Source organism: Pelmatolapia mariae, linkage group LG4 (assembly GCF_036321145.2).
Source record: "Pelmatolapia mariae isolate MD_Pm_ZW linkage group LG4, Pm_UMD_F_2, whole genome shotgun sequence".
In the NCBI taxonomy this organism is placed as follows: domain Eukaryota; kingdom Metazoa; phylum Chordata; class Actinopteri; order Cichliformes; family Cichlidae; genus Pelmatolapia; species Pelmatolapia mariae.
Window position 1 is genome coordinate 12394824 of NC_086230.1, and position 14184 is coordinate 12409007.

General features: G+C 42.9%; 1 protein-coding gene across 6 annotated transcripts in view; it reads right to left on the reverse strand.

Moving 5' to 3' along the window:
- Window positions 1-14184, reverse strand: part of usp7 (ubiquitin specific peptidase 7 (herpes virus-associated)) — a 25689-nt gene continuing 11505 nt past the window's right edge. For 5 of the 6 annotated variants that reach the window (XM_063471488.1, XM_063471483.1, XM_063471487.1 and 2 more), the window contains exons 14-31: window positions 13660-13804; window positions 13340-13470; window positions 11932-12066; window positions 11367-11468; window positions 10771-10876; window positions 9077-9169; window positions 8885-8952; window positions 8539-8639; window positions 7932-8085; window positions 7625-7692; window positions 6571-6679; window positions 5486-5563; window positions 5292-5392; window positions 4592-4691; window positions 4124-4243; window positions 3956-4027; window positions 3751-3841; window positions 1-2021 (exon numbers count right to left, since the gene is read on the reverse strand). In XM_063471488.1, the coding sequence (XP_063327558.1) occupies window positions 1915-2021; window positions 3751-3841; window positions 3956-4027; window positions 4124-4243; window positions 4592-4691; window positions 5292-5392; window positions 5486-5563; window positions 6571-6679; window positions 7625-7692; window positions 7932-8085; window positions 8539-8639; window positions 8885-8952; window positions 9077-9169; window positions 10771-10876; window positions 11367-11468; window positions 11932-12066; window positions 13340-13470; window positions 13660-13804 (1881 nt within the window). In that variant the 3' untranslated portion in view covers window positions 1-1914. The remainder of the gene's footprint in view (window positions 2022-3750; window positions 3842-3955; window positions 4028-4123; window positions 4244-4591; window positions 4692-5291; window positions 5393-5485; window positions 5564-6570; window positions 6680-7624; window positions 7693-7931; window positions 8086-8538; window positions 8640-8884; window positions 8953-9076; window positions 9170-10770; window positions 10877-11366; window positions 11469-11931; window positions 12067-13339; window positions 13471-13659; window positions 13805-14184) is intronic. The other variant, XM_063471482.1, reaches the window with a different exon arrangement.

Below are 14184 nucleotides of genomic sequence, written 5' to 3' on the forward strand. Positions count from 1 at the left end.
TATTTGTTTTTATAGAAAATTTTTATTCAACATACATTTTCCAGCAAAAAGGCAATATACAGGAATAGTTGTCGTACACTGCTGCTACACTGAGGATTTTAAAGTGGAAAAGATCAAATTAAGGTGTGATTCTGCAGGTCATCTCTGTACTGCACTTCTTAACAAGACAAACCAATGCAGTTAGTTTTTAAAAGAAAAACAATCCAAATGTAACAGAGGGGGGAAAAACCTGTCAATGGTACATCAGGAACGCAAAACAAACAAACAAAAAAGAAACCTACACACAAGAAATATGAACACCTGGCTCCTTCTGTACCCAACAACAAAGGCGTGTGTTTCTCTTAAATTTTACACGTTCATATTTTTAAATATACAATTCTTAAATGTTGTCTGTACAGAGCCAGCTATGCGCTATTAGGGGTGCATTCCATCTGTGCTTTAAAAGAAAGAGAAGAAAACAAAACCTGAAATTAACAAAAGAAAAAGTAAATTCATAGGGCTTAAAGTGTTTCTTACAATGCTGGTTTTTTGTCTCTACACAATCCTCAAACCAGTGGGGCTCTAAGTGTCTGCAGCTCCCTACCAAGCACAGCGCAGTTACTGCTCCCAACCACCAGGGGGCGACAGATTCAATCAAGAAAGAAGAGAGAAGTTGCAGCGTGTGTGTGTGCGTGTGTGTGTGTTTTACAAGAGGAATGACTGAGAGGAGGGGGGGACAAACCTTTAGCAACCCCCAGAAAACTAAAAAGGAAGTCATCAGGGAGGTAAAACATATCTGTGTGTGTGAATGTTACCTAGCAACTCACAATCAGAAAAAAAAAGTACTTTTGCCAGACCTGAGAAACTTCTAACATTAATTTCCAACGTTCAAGAGGAAATACAGACAAATCGTATTTTTCCCCATTTATTTTAAACAGATGCTCTTTTGCAGATTTTTTTTGTTTTTAGTAATACAAGGTTTGCAGAAAGAGACGAAAAAATTAATTTTTTCCTCCAACCAAACTAAGTGGAAAAGCGAACTTGAGTGTAAACTTGGAAATACTGATTTTTGTTGCTCTATAGGGATGGGAGCAGAAAATATAAAGAAACCTCATCATAAGAGCAAACCAGAGAACTTCAGGGTGGACGCCAGCCCGCAGCTGCTTTTGCAAAAATTATTAATATTTTTAAAACGACTGCGTGTCTCCATCATTTTCTGTGAGTCAGTCCTCCAAACAGCACACTCATTGACCTCTGCGCACTGCAGTGTGATGCCCCTTTGAACAACTTTATTTAAAAACAACCCCCAAAACATTGTGAAGGGAAAAAAAGCTGTAAATGAGGTGGAAGTGAAAACTAAGCCTAGAAGTTCATATTTATATATGAAAATATTTATATATAGCATACATATTATATATGCTATACTGTATCGTGATTCCTCTTAATTCTTTTTTTTTTTAAACCATAAAATCCAATTACACGTCTCCCATTTCTGAACAGGCAACAAAAAGCAGTCAACAGGCAGACAAGCCAGAAAAAATAACCGAACAGCCTCAAACGTGGAGGGAGACGATTTTTTAAAAAGGGGGGGGAAAAAGGGAAAAGAAATAAAATGTACAACAAAATAAACAGTCAGTGGTTGGTGCGGTTTATTTTGTGGTTGAATAATCCATCAGCTGCAGCAAGATCCCAATCACTGAAGACATAGTGCCGGTGTAGAGCTGTAGAGGTGTCCAGGCGGGGTGAAGTGATGAATACACACACACACACACACACACACACTCTCTCTCTCAGTCTTTCTCACGCACAATCACACACACACACACGGTTGTTGGTTACAGTCTGTGGTTATGGTTTGTTAAAGTAGGTAGGGATGAAGGCGGAGCAGGAGAGGATGAGGAGGACCAGGGGAGAAGGTGGGGGGTGGGGGCTGCTTTAGTTGTGGATCTTGATTGCTTTCTCCAGGTAGGTGTAGCGACCTCTCTTTGGAGCTTTGTTGAAATGATCCAACCCTAGCCAGGGGCGCGGGTGGGACATGTTACCTGCACAGGAAGACACATCAGAGAGGCCATTAGGAGTGACAGCGCCACCTGCAGTACAGAAATCACATGAACAGTAACAGGAGCAGTGGGAGTATTTCTGTAGCCCGCGTGACATCCACATTAATCTCAGGTGTCGCTGACACACCGGCCAATATTAGGAACGTGAAGAAAATAAAATCCCGTTTTAATGATTCTGGTGACTGGGTTGGGCTACACACATCAAAACTATCGACTGCAGGGGAGCTTTTTGGCCATTTTGATGCTGTTACTTTACAAATAAGAACCAATCACTGCTGCAGACCAAGCACACACCCTGCCCGCCCCTCAAAACACCAGCATTCAAACTACAGGAACCCTCCAGAGGTGCCGTGTCACGCTTGTAGAGGAATCACTGGAAAGGCAGTGTGGTAAATACCAGAAATACACTTGCCAGCCGCTTTGTTAGGTACACCTGTGTAACTGTTTGTGTACACACACACACACACACACACACACACACACAGATCTAATCAGCCAATCACATGACAGCAACTCAGTGCATTTTGCCATGCAGACATGATGAAGGTGACCTGCTGAGGTTCAAATTCAAAATCAGGGAAGAAAGGTGATTTAAGTGACTTTGAATGTAGCATGGTTGTTGGTTTCAGACTGAGTGTTTCAGAAACTGTTGATTTGGTGGGATTTTCCCACACAACCATCTCTGGGGTTTACAGAGGACGGTCGAAAAAGAGAAAACATCCAGTAATCAGGGGAGCAGTTCTCTCTCAAATAAGCGCTCGTTACAACCAAGGTTGCAGAAGAGCATCTCTGAATGTCATAGCCTGAAACAGATGGGCTACAGCAGCAGAAGACCAGCCCAGGTGGCACTCCTGTCAGCTAAGAACAGGAAACTGAGGCTACAATTTATACAGGTTCACAAAATTTGGACCACAAAAGATCAAAGCGTCTTGTCTGAAGTTGATTTCTGCTGTGACATTCAGATGGTATAATGCGGCATAAACAGAATGAAAGCATGGATCCATCCTGCCTTTTATCTACACTTCAGGCTGTTGGTGGGGGTTTAGTGGTGTGGGGGATATTAGTACCAAATTAGCATCATTTAAACACCACAGCCTCGCCGAGTATTGCTGCAGACCATGTTTATAACCATGGACTCATCTTCTAATGGCTACTTCCAGCAGGACAGCAAACTATGTCACAAAACTCAAATCACCTCGAACTACTTTACTGAATGTGACGATGAGTTCACTTTGCTATAACTTCCACAGTCACCAGATCTCAGTCCAGTAGAGCACCTTTGGGATGTGGTGGAACGGGAGATTCACATCATGGATGTGCAGCCGACAAATCTGCAGCAGCTGTGTGATGCTGTCATGTCAATGTATCTGAGGAATATCTCCAGCACCTTGTTAAATCTGTGCCATAAAGAATGAAGGCAGCTCTGATGGCCAAAGAAGATCCGACCCAGTACTAACACAAGGTGTACCTAACAAGGTGGCCAGTGAGTGTACATAAAAGGTCTTTAAAGTTCATTATTAGGTGGATAAACTTGTATAAATATGAGCAGCCGTGACATTGAAGTGGTGGATGACGAGGCACTGTCACAGTTTCATGCTTTTGTTTTATTTTTGTGTTTGGCTCTAGCCTGGTGTCGTTCAATCGGTGCAGTATCAGTGACAGCAGCAGTTACACTGGTATCGCTCCCAGCAGCACCGCAGGCAGTAAATACCTGGCTGTGGTTCAAAGTCCTTCAGGTTGACCTCGTACTCATCCTCATTGATGTACTGATGCCGACCCATCATCACAATTGCAAACTTGAACTGAAAACACACAGAGACAGACATCTGATGGTTAACTACCCCCATGTTAACGCTTTAATTATTTCAGCATCAGGACAACGCTGTTTAAGAAGAAGCAAACCAACGATGACCTACCTTCTCAAACTCTTTCTCCTGGATGTCCAGCATGGTCTGGATCCTCCTCATCACCTCCCGAAACGACTCACCCTGCACATAGGAGAATGGGATGGCAGTGAGTCAAGAGGAAATAAAATAAATAATAATCCCCACATTATGTGGTACAAGTAAACAAAACACACACACCTGTCTGATCTTGAGCAAGAAGGGAATCCCAAAGGTGCCAAAGACCTCCTTATGGAAGTGAGCAACAGGGATTAGCATTTCAGTGTCCTTATCCAAGTCCACCTGGTCCAAAGGAATCTCCTGAAAAAGCCAAGCAGCACAAGAGAGATGAAGGAAGAAAATAAGCTCAGATCAAACCATTGACTATAAAATTTTAAAATAAACCAACTGTTTTTACCGACACCTGCTGGTCAAAGTTTTTAACATGCTGTAATGACGCAAGAGCTACAGAGAAAACTGAGCCAGAAGCTTGGTATTTAACCTTTAACAAGCATGAAGAAGTAATACTTCTACTGCTAACTGACTGGCTGTGAGGGCAAAAATACAGTGTCGGTCTGACGGCATGTTAAGTGGAAGTTAAGCGGCTAACATAAAATAAACGACACGGTGAAACGCGCTGCACAGGCAACGCCTCGCATAAACACTCACCTCTATTCTGAAGGTGCGGCTGGCAGCAGGAGATAAACATTCTAGCAGCTCGTCCTCCTGGTGAACTCCGATGATTTTATAGCTTACTATCTCTAACAGCCTGCAGAGGGAGAACGAGGGAGGAGGCATTAACGCTCTGCAGGAGCTTCTCAAATGCAGCAAAATCTGATTCTGACATCACACCAGGGAAAACAAGAAATTCAACAAAACTAAAGGGAAAGGTGCCAGTGCAGTCACAGAGAGCAGGTTTACAGAATGAAATGGGGCTGTGCAGGCTGCGGTTGCTGTGAGGGTTGTAATTGTCAGACTATAATTTCAAGTACGTGAAAAGTGTTTAAAAAAAGGAGAAGACGCACACATTTCGCACGTGGTTAGAATTAGATTAAAAAAACAAAACAAAGGGGTTAAACAAAAGCCAAAATGTTACCTGGATCACGATGATCTGGAAAACTAAAGCGATAAACTGACTACAGACAGTCTAGGCCACAACAACAAGCACTCAATCTCTAGTGATTTGCCCAGTGTCAAAGATAATGTTCAAAAAGCTAAAACGGACCATAGTGTGCTCGATTTTTTAATTTTAACTCAGTTTAGCATCAGATGCAAACTCCCCGTACGGCAGAACAGCTGGAGCAGCTGTCAAAAAGTTCTGATTGCAACCACCGAGAGGAAGACAAGCAAGCCAAACACAGATGGATACCTGAGCTTCTCAGAGCCATTTTCAGACAGCTCCACAGCCTTTTTACATTCTTCCAAAAGGTCCCGCACACAGCCGTGCTTGTCAGGGTAAAGAGTAATCTCCTGCAACACAAGAAACAGTTTCATGTCTATGTTTGAATCACAGAAACGTTTCTCCTTATGTAAAGGTTTTTGGGGGGGTTTTGAGTGTCGTACCTCCTCTCTGAACTGGCTGTTGAGCCATATGGATTTAAAACTCCTCCTGTTCTCAAAGTCTGTTATCTTCATCTTTAACTGTGAATACATAACGGAGAAAGAGAGAGAGAGAGAGAAAAACAAAGTTATTCCTTTTGTGGACTTTTGTAGGATGTGGCCTTCGATTTTCTTCTGCTTATCTGGGGCCGGGTCACTGGGCCAGCAGCCTAAGCAGAGAAACCAAGACCTCCCTCTCCCCCAGCCACCTCCTCCAGCTCATCCGGGGGAACTCAAAAGCGTTCCCAGGCCAGTTGGGAAATGTGGTCTCCCCCGTGTGTCGTGGGTCTACCCTGGGGCCAGGGTAACGTGAACACGTCAAGCAGTAGACATCACAGTCAGATGCCTGAACCACCTCAACTAGCTCCTTTCAACATGGAGGAGCTATCTATACCCTGTCCCTTACAAATAGCTGAACCCCTCACGCTTTCTCTCAGGGAGAAATTAGCCAACCTTCAGAGAAAACAAATTCTGCCTTTTGTATCTATGATGTAATTCTTTTGGTCACTACCCAAAGCTCGTGACGTAGGTGAGAGTAAGGACGTAGATCAAGATACAAATCCCCGTCGCTCATGAACAAGACACTGAGATAAGTCCTCCACCTGAGGGTGTAACTCGTTCCTGAGCCAAACAGCACTGTTTTCCGGGCCATGGCCATGGAAAACAGTGGCCTCACACTTAGAGGTGCTAATTTTAGGACTTGCGTATTGACCATGTGTTTATATTTATTGTGATCATTTAAAGCTGACATTTGGTTTGCAATGAAAGATTTGAAATAAATAAAAAGAAGTTCTCACAACCATTTGTGTGTTAAAAGTTCAGGTAGTCAGAAAACATTTTTACCCCAATGACTTTGTTTTCTATCAGACAGCATTTTATATTTTATAACGGAGGAAAGACAAAAAGACATTTAAGATTACCAGAATTATTACCGGCACTATGAAACACTGAGCTCCTTTTCAGGGGAAACGGCAGTTATCTTACTCGAAAGAGAGAACAAAGACAAACTTGAAATCCTGACACAGAAAAAGTAGACAAACCAGTCCTACCTGCTGGTAGTAGAGTTTCTTGGGCTGCCGAGGCTTGAAGAATTGCAGCAGGTCCCGCAGCGTTCCCTCATAGTTGTGTCTGAGAGGATTCCCTGGACCGTCCCTGTACCTGGCCACCACACCACCAGGCAGGGGGGGAGGACAACAAAGGGGAGGGAAGAAGGGTGGAAGGAGAAGAGACAGAAAAATGGGAGGAAAAGAAGCAAAGAAGCAGAGGTGGAGGTGAACAGCAGAGCAAGACGAAAAAAAAGAAGCACAGAGGGAGAGGGAAGAGTAGGAGGAAAAACAACAGAAGACAGGTGGAGGGGGGACAGGTTATGCAACATTTCTACTGACAACTGCAAGTAATCAAATCAAAGGCAAACCTGACAAAAGCTACGAGTCACAACACTATTCAAATGCGCTCTACACGTTCCTTTCTACATGTCAAACAGAACGACAGGATTTTGAGTTATTTAGGAAAAAACAGCCTTGAAACAACACTGTATTATTCATTAAAGTACAGGCCGTCTTTAGCAGATTTTCCTGGCTCCAAATGAGCCTTTTGGGAGATGACTACGCACGTCAGCGAGATCGATCTACGTACAGTGAAGGTGAGTCAGTTATTTGGCCCAAATCCATGTGGTTTCCTGTTCTTTCTGACCATCCGATTAAGAAGCAACATAACACGCTTTAGTAAATAAAACACCAAAAATAACGACACCGGTCAGAAACATTTTGTCACAGTCCCTCTATGCAGGAAAAGCCTTTGTTTAGTGTAACCTTTTTTTTGTCAAAACCACAAAAAAGGGATAATTATGCTACAGCAAAAGCATAATTACTCAGTTATGTGCAAAGCAAGAACTAAAGTTCTCTCCCTTGTAGTTGACTTCATGTTCAGTGTTGTTTCAAAGCCCTTAACTGCATTTTTTCTGACTATAAATGCCATATTTTGGCTTACAGTGAGAACAACGGCTTAAAAAGAAAGAAAGTCAATCACTATTATGCACTGTTATTGTTACTACATTTACGAAGAATGCAATGTGTGTGTGTGTGGATGAGACAAGCCTCCTACCCCTGTGACTTGAAGAACTGCAGTAGCATGGGATCTGTGTTCAACCTCTGCGCTACAGTCTTAGCCACCTGACAAACACAAAAACAGACAGTTCATGACGGGCCTGTCAGATTTCACCTGTCAGTCAAATTTAATGCTAGCAGGTGGAGGGGGTGGGGGGCAGCAGAAATCCACTCCTGGATTAACAGTAGCAGCAAAAAAAAAAATATCAGTCTTCGTATAATGGCAGCTTCACATTAGTATTTATAAAAAAATGAAATAATAAGAGTAAATCAATATTCATCCAAAGAACCTCAACCGATCGTACCTGAAAATAGTTCATGCGGTTCGACAGTGTGACCACAAAGCCGGGGTCGTTGTGGATGGTCTTGTCGCAGAAAATGACGTCCACCCGGTGGTAGAGATCCCGGAAGTAGTCCTTGGCCGTAGGCAGCTCGCTGCTGTCGTTCTCTGGGTCGTCCCTGTGGTGTTGGAGAAAGGTTGGAAAGACAGTTTGAGGTACGGGATGTGTTGTAATGACGGGAAAACAGAGATCAATGCGACAGAGGGAAGTGTGAGTGAAGTGAAGGTAGAGGTCAAGGACAGAAAGAGCAGGTCAAGAAGTAAATGAGGCAATCACTGAGGGCACAGACATAACAAGTAAAGCTAACAAGTTCTACAACAATTTCTCAACCAGAGCGTCATTAAAGAGAGACATTTAAAATGAAGGCAACTTGAAGCGTGTCGACCTCGGGAAGTTCTTATAATCTGGCAAAGCTCCTAAAAGAAACACCTCCCAGGATTACACTGCACATCAACTTTAACAAGAATTTATTTGACTGGTGGAGCCAATCCACAATGTGAAACGCACCAAGATATAAATTTGGTAGATTTCTCAAAGCACAAGTGCCAAAAACCCCCCCAAAACAACTTACTTCTGGAAGACAATGATGTCCCCGTCCATGAGCTCGTCCAGGGCCTTGTCCAGAGAGACATCATAGTCCTGTATCCGCTCTGTTAGATTGGGCTTTACTTCCTGTAACACACCAAGCATCCAGGGTTATGCAGTCAATTTATCTGCTAAGTGCAAGAGAGTATTTATTTTTGTGGCAGATATATTATCACCAAGGCCTACACATGACAGTGTGCAAGTGTGCACATGAGAGCCTGACACACAGCTTCTGTGCCAGATAGAGGAGCCTGAGAATGTGAGAGTGTGAGGGAGCAAGTGAGAAAAAGACAGGAGTGTGTCAGCGACTGGGCGTCACAGAAATAGATCACCTCATAGAGGATAAGGCTAGTTTCCTGCTGAAATCCTGCTCTCTCACACATGACTGGCAGCAGGTCTCCTGGTTAGAGGGAAAAAAAGAGAAGCAGAGAAAAATCTCAAAATCTTTATGTTCACTGCAGACGAAGAATTCATACACTGCACCTTATGACAGGGTACTGAGGTCATAACAGAGTCACACTTACTTATTTTGCAGGATATAGGTGTGTAGATATGTCCACAATAATTTAAGCTTCTGGTTTTGGGGTCATACATCTTCAAGAACAACATGACATCATCTAGAAGAGAAAAACAAACCAAAACAGGGCAAGGTGAAATCAGCAGCTATACAACACGTCTGCCAAAGAAGTGGTTGAGGAGCAGTATAGCTTCAATTTGCATAAATATTGTTCAACTGAAACACTAAACAAAGCACAAAACGCCACTTATGGTTCTGCATTTGTGTCTGTTGATGCAGTTCTCCAGCTATGCAAAGGGAAAGATTGAGCGAACTGAGAAACAAAGAGATACGTCCAAGGGTTTGCAGTTCTTGTATTTTTAACCTTCGGGTTCACTTAGTTCCACTATGAAAGTTGTTTTTCACAAACCACAAGGATCACCAACACTACGTAAACTACATTTGCGGTTTTTCCCGCATGTTTCTGACATTGACCCCAAGTGGCAGCAGGCAGCTACAACATCGCACTACAAACAGTAGCATGCCAGAGCCTTTAATCAGCAGCTAAACACAGTGTTAATAATCATAAACACTCAGAACAGACCCATCAACATTCAAACCGATCAGTAACTGTTTTTTTTTGTTTGTTTTTTTTTTTAAACCTGTCCCGTTTGGTTCTTTTGCCATCAGAATTATTGTCTAAAGGCGAAGAAAGATGCCCAACGGATTTACTTTACCAAATGGACCATCCCAGCCTTGCCGTAATTGTCCATTTGATTTACCTTTTGTTTATTTTATTTTATTTATTTATTTATTTTTTTTACTTGCTAGATACGGGACAGGGGAAAAGAAAAGGGAGAAAGAAAGAGGTGGAAGAAAAAAAAAAAAACAGCGAAGAAGAGGGACGGGGATAAAGGGCAAAAAACAAAAACCAACAAAATAAGCAGACAAAAAAATACATATATCGATCACCTGGATCACCTGTTGGGAAAGAAAAAAGAAAACAAGCAGAAGAAAACGAGAGTAATAGAATAAACAACATCACAATGATATATGGGAATATAACGCTAAATACTTAATATTAAACATTATTGTGCAGCACGTAAGATCGACAGCGCACAGTGTGCTTTGAGGTAGGAGCCAAAAAGGGTGTAGTTTGTGTGTGTGATCACCTGTGTGTACACCTGTGAGCATGAGCGCGCTTGTATTTAAAAGGTTCCTTAATGTAATGATCTGCCAGAGGGTGTGGGGGGCCACAGTCCCATCCTCCAGGGCATGAAGCAGGTATGGAGGAGATCAAAACTCCAGACATCCAGAGGCCCCCAGAACACAAGAGACCAAGGAAGACCAACAGAGGGGCAGCCGCGCCACTGTCCCAGAAAGAGCTGAGGAGAGTCCCAGATGAGGGATCACTCAGCAGCCGCGGAGCAGAAGCCAGGGGGGGTTGCAGTGACGTGCCCGTGAGCTCCGCCGGCAGCCAGCTGTGCCTGAGTAACTATGTTACTGAGTAGCCAGTACTCTATGTTTATGACTGTGACCTCTAAGGCATTGTGTCGATTATTCTTATCTACACTGTACCAACGCAGGCAGCTATTTAAGTGAAATCAGAGACTGACACCTGAAGAACATGTTTTCTACAAAAATGATATTTTAAAAGTTTAGAAAAAAGAAAGTGCTAAGACTCAAAGTCTGATGATGAGCGCCGATGGCTGGAGAACTTACGGTCTTTATCAAACTTGGGTAACGTGGCCCCACTGGCTGCCATCTCTGGATCGACAGTCTCCAAAAATATTGTCCAGGGGTTCTCATTGTCACTCAAGTCGATCATCTGAAACACAAAAATGTTCAAATCTTTAAAAAAAAAAGTTTCTTATGTTACATTTAACTGATTAAGTGAGTCATAAACTCAGGGGTGGTCCCAGGAATTAAAGTGACAAAACTGTTGCATTATATGGAAAACTTGTAAAGAAAAAAAGACTTTATTTTATTTTTTAAAAAAGAGAGATTTGACAGGTGATTCTATACATGGAGTAGTTATCCAGGGATTCAAATTAAACTCAATTTAGATAATGATTCATAAAAAAATATTTCAGGTAGTGATAGTTCCTTCTAGAAGGACCTTGTTTTCCCTGGCAGTTATGCAGTGCACTATTAAGGGATAAAAGCACACCCATGCTCTAAATCCTGCATATTTTTGAACTGATCTTAGCACAGTTGTTCTGGTCCACTGGCAGCTTTCTTTCATTATTTTAATGCAAAAAACTGGCCAAAGTATACAGGAATTTTTGAAGATGTGTGTCGCAGGCACAAACACCTACCGACTTGTTGCAATCGGCCTCGTAGTCGAGCATGGCAGGTCGCTTGGTTCCGTTGCTACGGGCCTGCATGGGCCAGAGCCTCATCTGGTCCTGTGGAAAACCCTGCGGCACATGAATACACAAGTTTCAATTTGCGTATAAGATGTGGGAAAAGCAGAAATGTGTTGAGAAAAAGACATCAAGACTAAAATTTCCAACTGGTATTTACTGATCAACCGCAGGGAGCCAGAATTTAAGCAAGTGTGTGTACATGTGTGCTCCGCACTGTTGACAAGCTAACAAGCCCTCTCTTTCAGCCTGGGGTCAAAGCGTGAACCTGAGACACAGCATGTGCGTGAATGCGGTTTCTTTCACAAATATTAAAACTTCCACCTAGCACAAGTTACTTTGATGAAAGATAAGTTTACTGACTAAACATTTCATGCATCTTGAAATCTACAAACTAAAAACTCTTCACAGTTAATCTTAAATGGTTTAATTTATTCTTTAAAAAAAAAAAAAAGTTAGAAATTTCATCCAAATATCCATCACCATCAAAGAGCATACAGTCCCACAGATGCCTCACCATGGTCTGGGAGAGGTTCTGGACAAACTCTTGCAGCGTGGAGCTCTTCAGGACCTTGAAGACCGTGTACTTCACTTTCTCCTCGTCGTACATGTCGTTGCCCTGATGACCGCAAAACTGGTCCTCGGTCACCATCTGCCCAGAGAAGGAAGATGAACAGCGTTAGCATAACTGGACCAAGAACCAAAGTGTGAAAAATAAGAGACTAAAGACTTCATGCAATGAAAACTCACTCCCCCACACCCAAGTTATCTCTATATCTTGACAAAGCAAGAGCTTCATTCTTTGTATCCACACTGGTGGTGACATTTCACTGCAGCAGTCAGTAGCTAACTGCATCAAAAGTCTTTTAAGCTTTTGTCTAAGCAATCTGCTTGACACACACACACACACACACACACACACACACACACACACAAAAGAAATCATAATTATGTAGAGCTTTCTGTTTAGAGGGGTGCTCCACTGCTAAGACTTTCAATGAGGTGTCAGTTCTGATGGCTTACAGGCAAAGTGCAAAGCAAAGTTTCACACAGCCTCATTACAGCCTTTAAATGTTACGCTTATCACCTCTTCAGAGGAAAATAATGAGCGTAATTAGCCTTTGTGCTGCCTTAATACTCGAACAAGTAAGTAAGTCAGTGCTGAAAAGGGTAAACCTTTATCATTTAACAAGCCATTTCCTCATTATCACTGACTGCTCTTCTCCCCATCTCAACCACACAGAGACTGCCAAACCACAGCAAGAACACCTGCAGTTGTGCGTGCCGCTTGTAGGTTACACCGACTCCAACAAAACACTCGAACACTTTGCTTGACAGAAAGAAGAAGCTTCCATTTTCCGGCCCATCGGTAGCCCGACGATCCGATCCAACATAAATGTCTAAACGTCATCTACTCATTTTAAAAAGGCAAAACAGTTCATTCTTATCGCACTGAAACTCAGCATTCATCCACCTATGAAACATATCTGCCCCGTCTAAAGGTGTACGATGTTATACTTTGCATAGCTTCTCACGAACTAAGCTGTCTCTGTCAGGCCTCTTATGGAGGTCGACTTTATTGGGTTCAAGTTCGAGCTTCAACAGAACAAATACACTGATTAATATGAATAAATAATCCAAGAAGTACTGTACGAAGTCCTGCACCTTTACACACCTTAAGCAATAAACACCACACCATCCAGATTACAGTATGATGGCATAAAACGGCACAGGCTGCTAGGTGTGGTGTTTCGACACAAATGTGGCTTTACCTGAAATCCACAAACACAGCTTCAGTTTTCTCCTGTACTTCCTACACTGTCGGTTTCTCATGTGCTGTATACTAAATTATTCAGCCACCCAAGTATTTTGATCGCAAAGTATCAAAGCACCACAGAGCACTTAAATAACCTCCGATTCCCTACCTGGACCTGCATGTAGAGGTGAGCCTCTTGGCGTTCCTTCCTCTTCTGTGCCTCCACCCTCTTCTCCTCCTGCAGACGCTCCACCAGTTGCTGGGGGATGTCCACATCGGTCATCGGCTGGAGCACCTCGCCTGAGTGTAGGTCAAACGGCAGAAGTGATAATTTAGTACAACAGTATTATTCAGTACAGTCACCTCCATGTGAAAGAGGAATTTTATTTGCACTCATCAGCTGAGAGGAACCCTTCATGTGTTGCTGGGACAGTTTCTCATACCAATGTTTTTTAAATGACGAGTGAAGAAGGAAGGATGTTTACTTACTGAGCTTGGACTCACGGATGTAGACCAACATGTACGCGTTGGTGCAGTGGCGGACGGAGAGGTCGTCGTCGTGTCCGCCGTAGTTGTGTTCTATGGCCTCCTCCTTGGTGCATCGTGACACTACGTCATCATCAAACTTGCACCACTGCAGAAAGAGACAGAATGATAGACGGAGACAGATGGTGATTGCAGGATGGGGTCGCAGCCAGAGATGAGGAAGCCAGAGGAGGATGAGGAGCAGAGGCGAGATAGGGGTGGGGCAACCACCAAGGATTGGAGTGGAGGGGATAAAAGAGAAAAACCAGAGAGCACTTAAGACAATCATTGTCACACAAACCCAAATGCAGAATTAAAGTAACATCACACTGATGTGTGCATATCAGAGGGGTTTACTCGATGAGTATGAGATTAAGAGTCCTTTTTTTTTGTTTTTTTGGCACAGCAGAGTCTGACTTGAGCTGAGAGCTCGTGTTTACATCCCACTCTTTACACTAACACATCTTTTCTGACAGCGTTTACTCCACT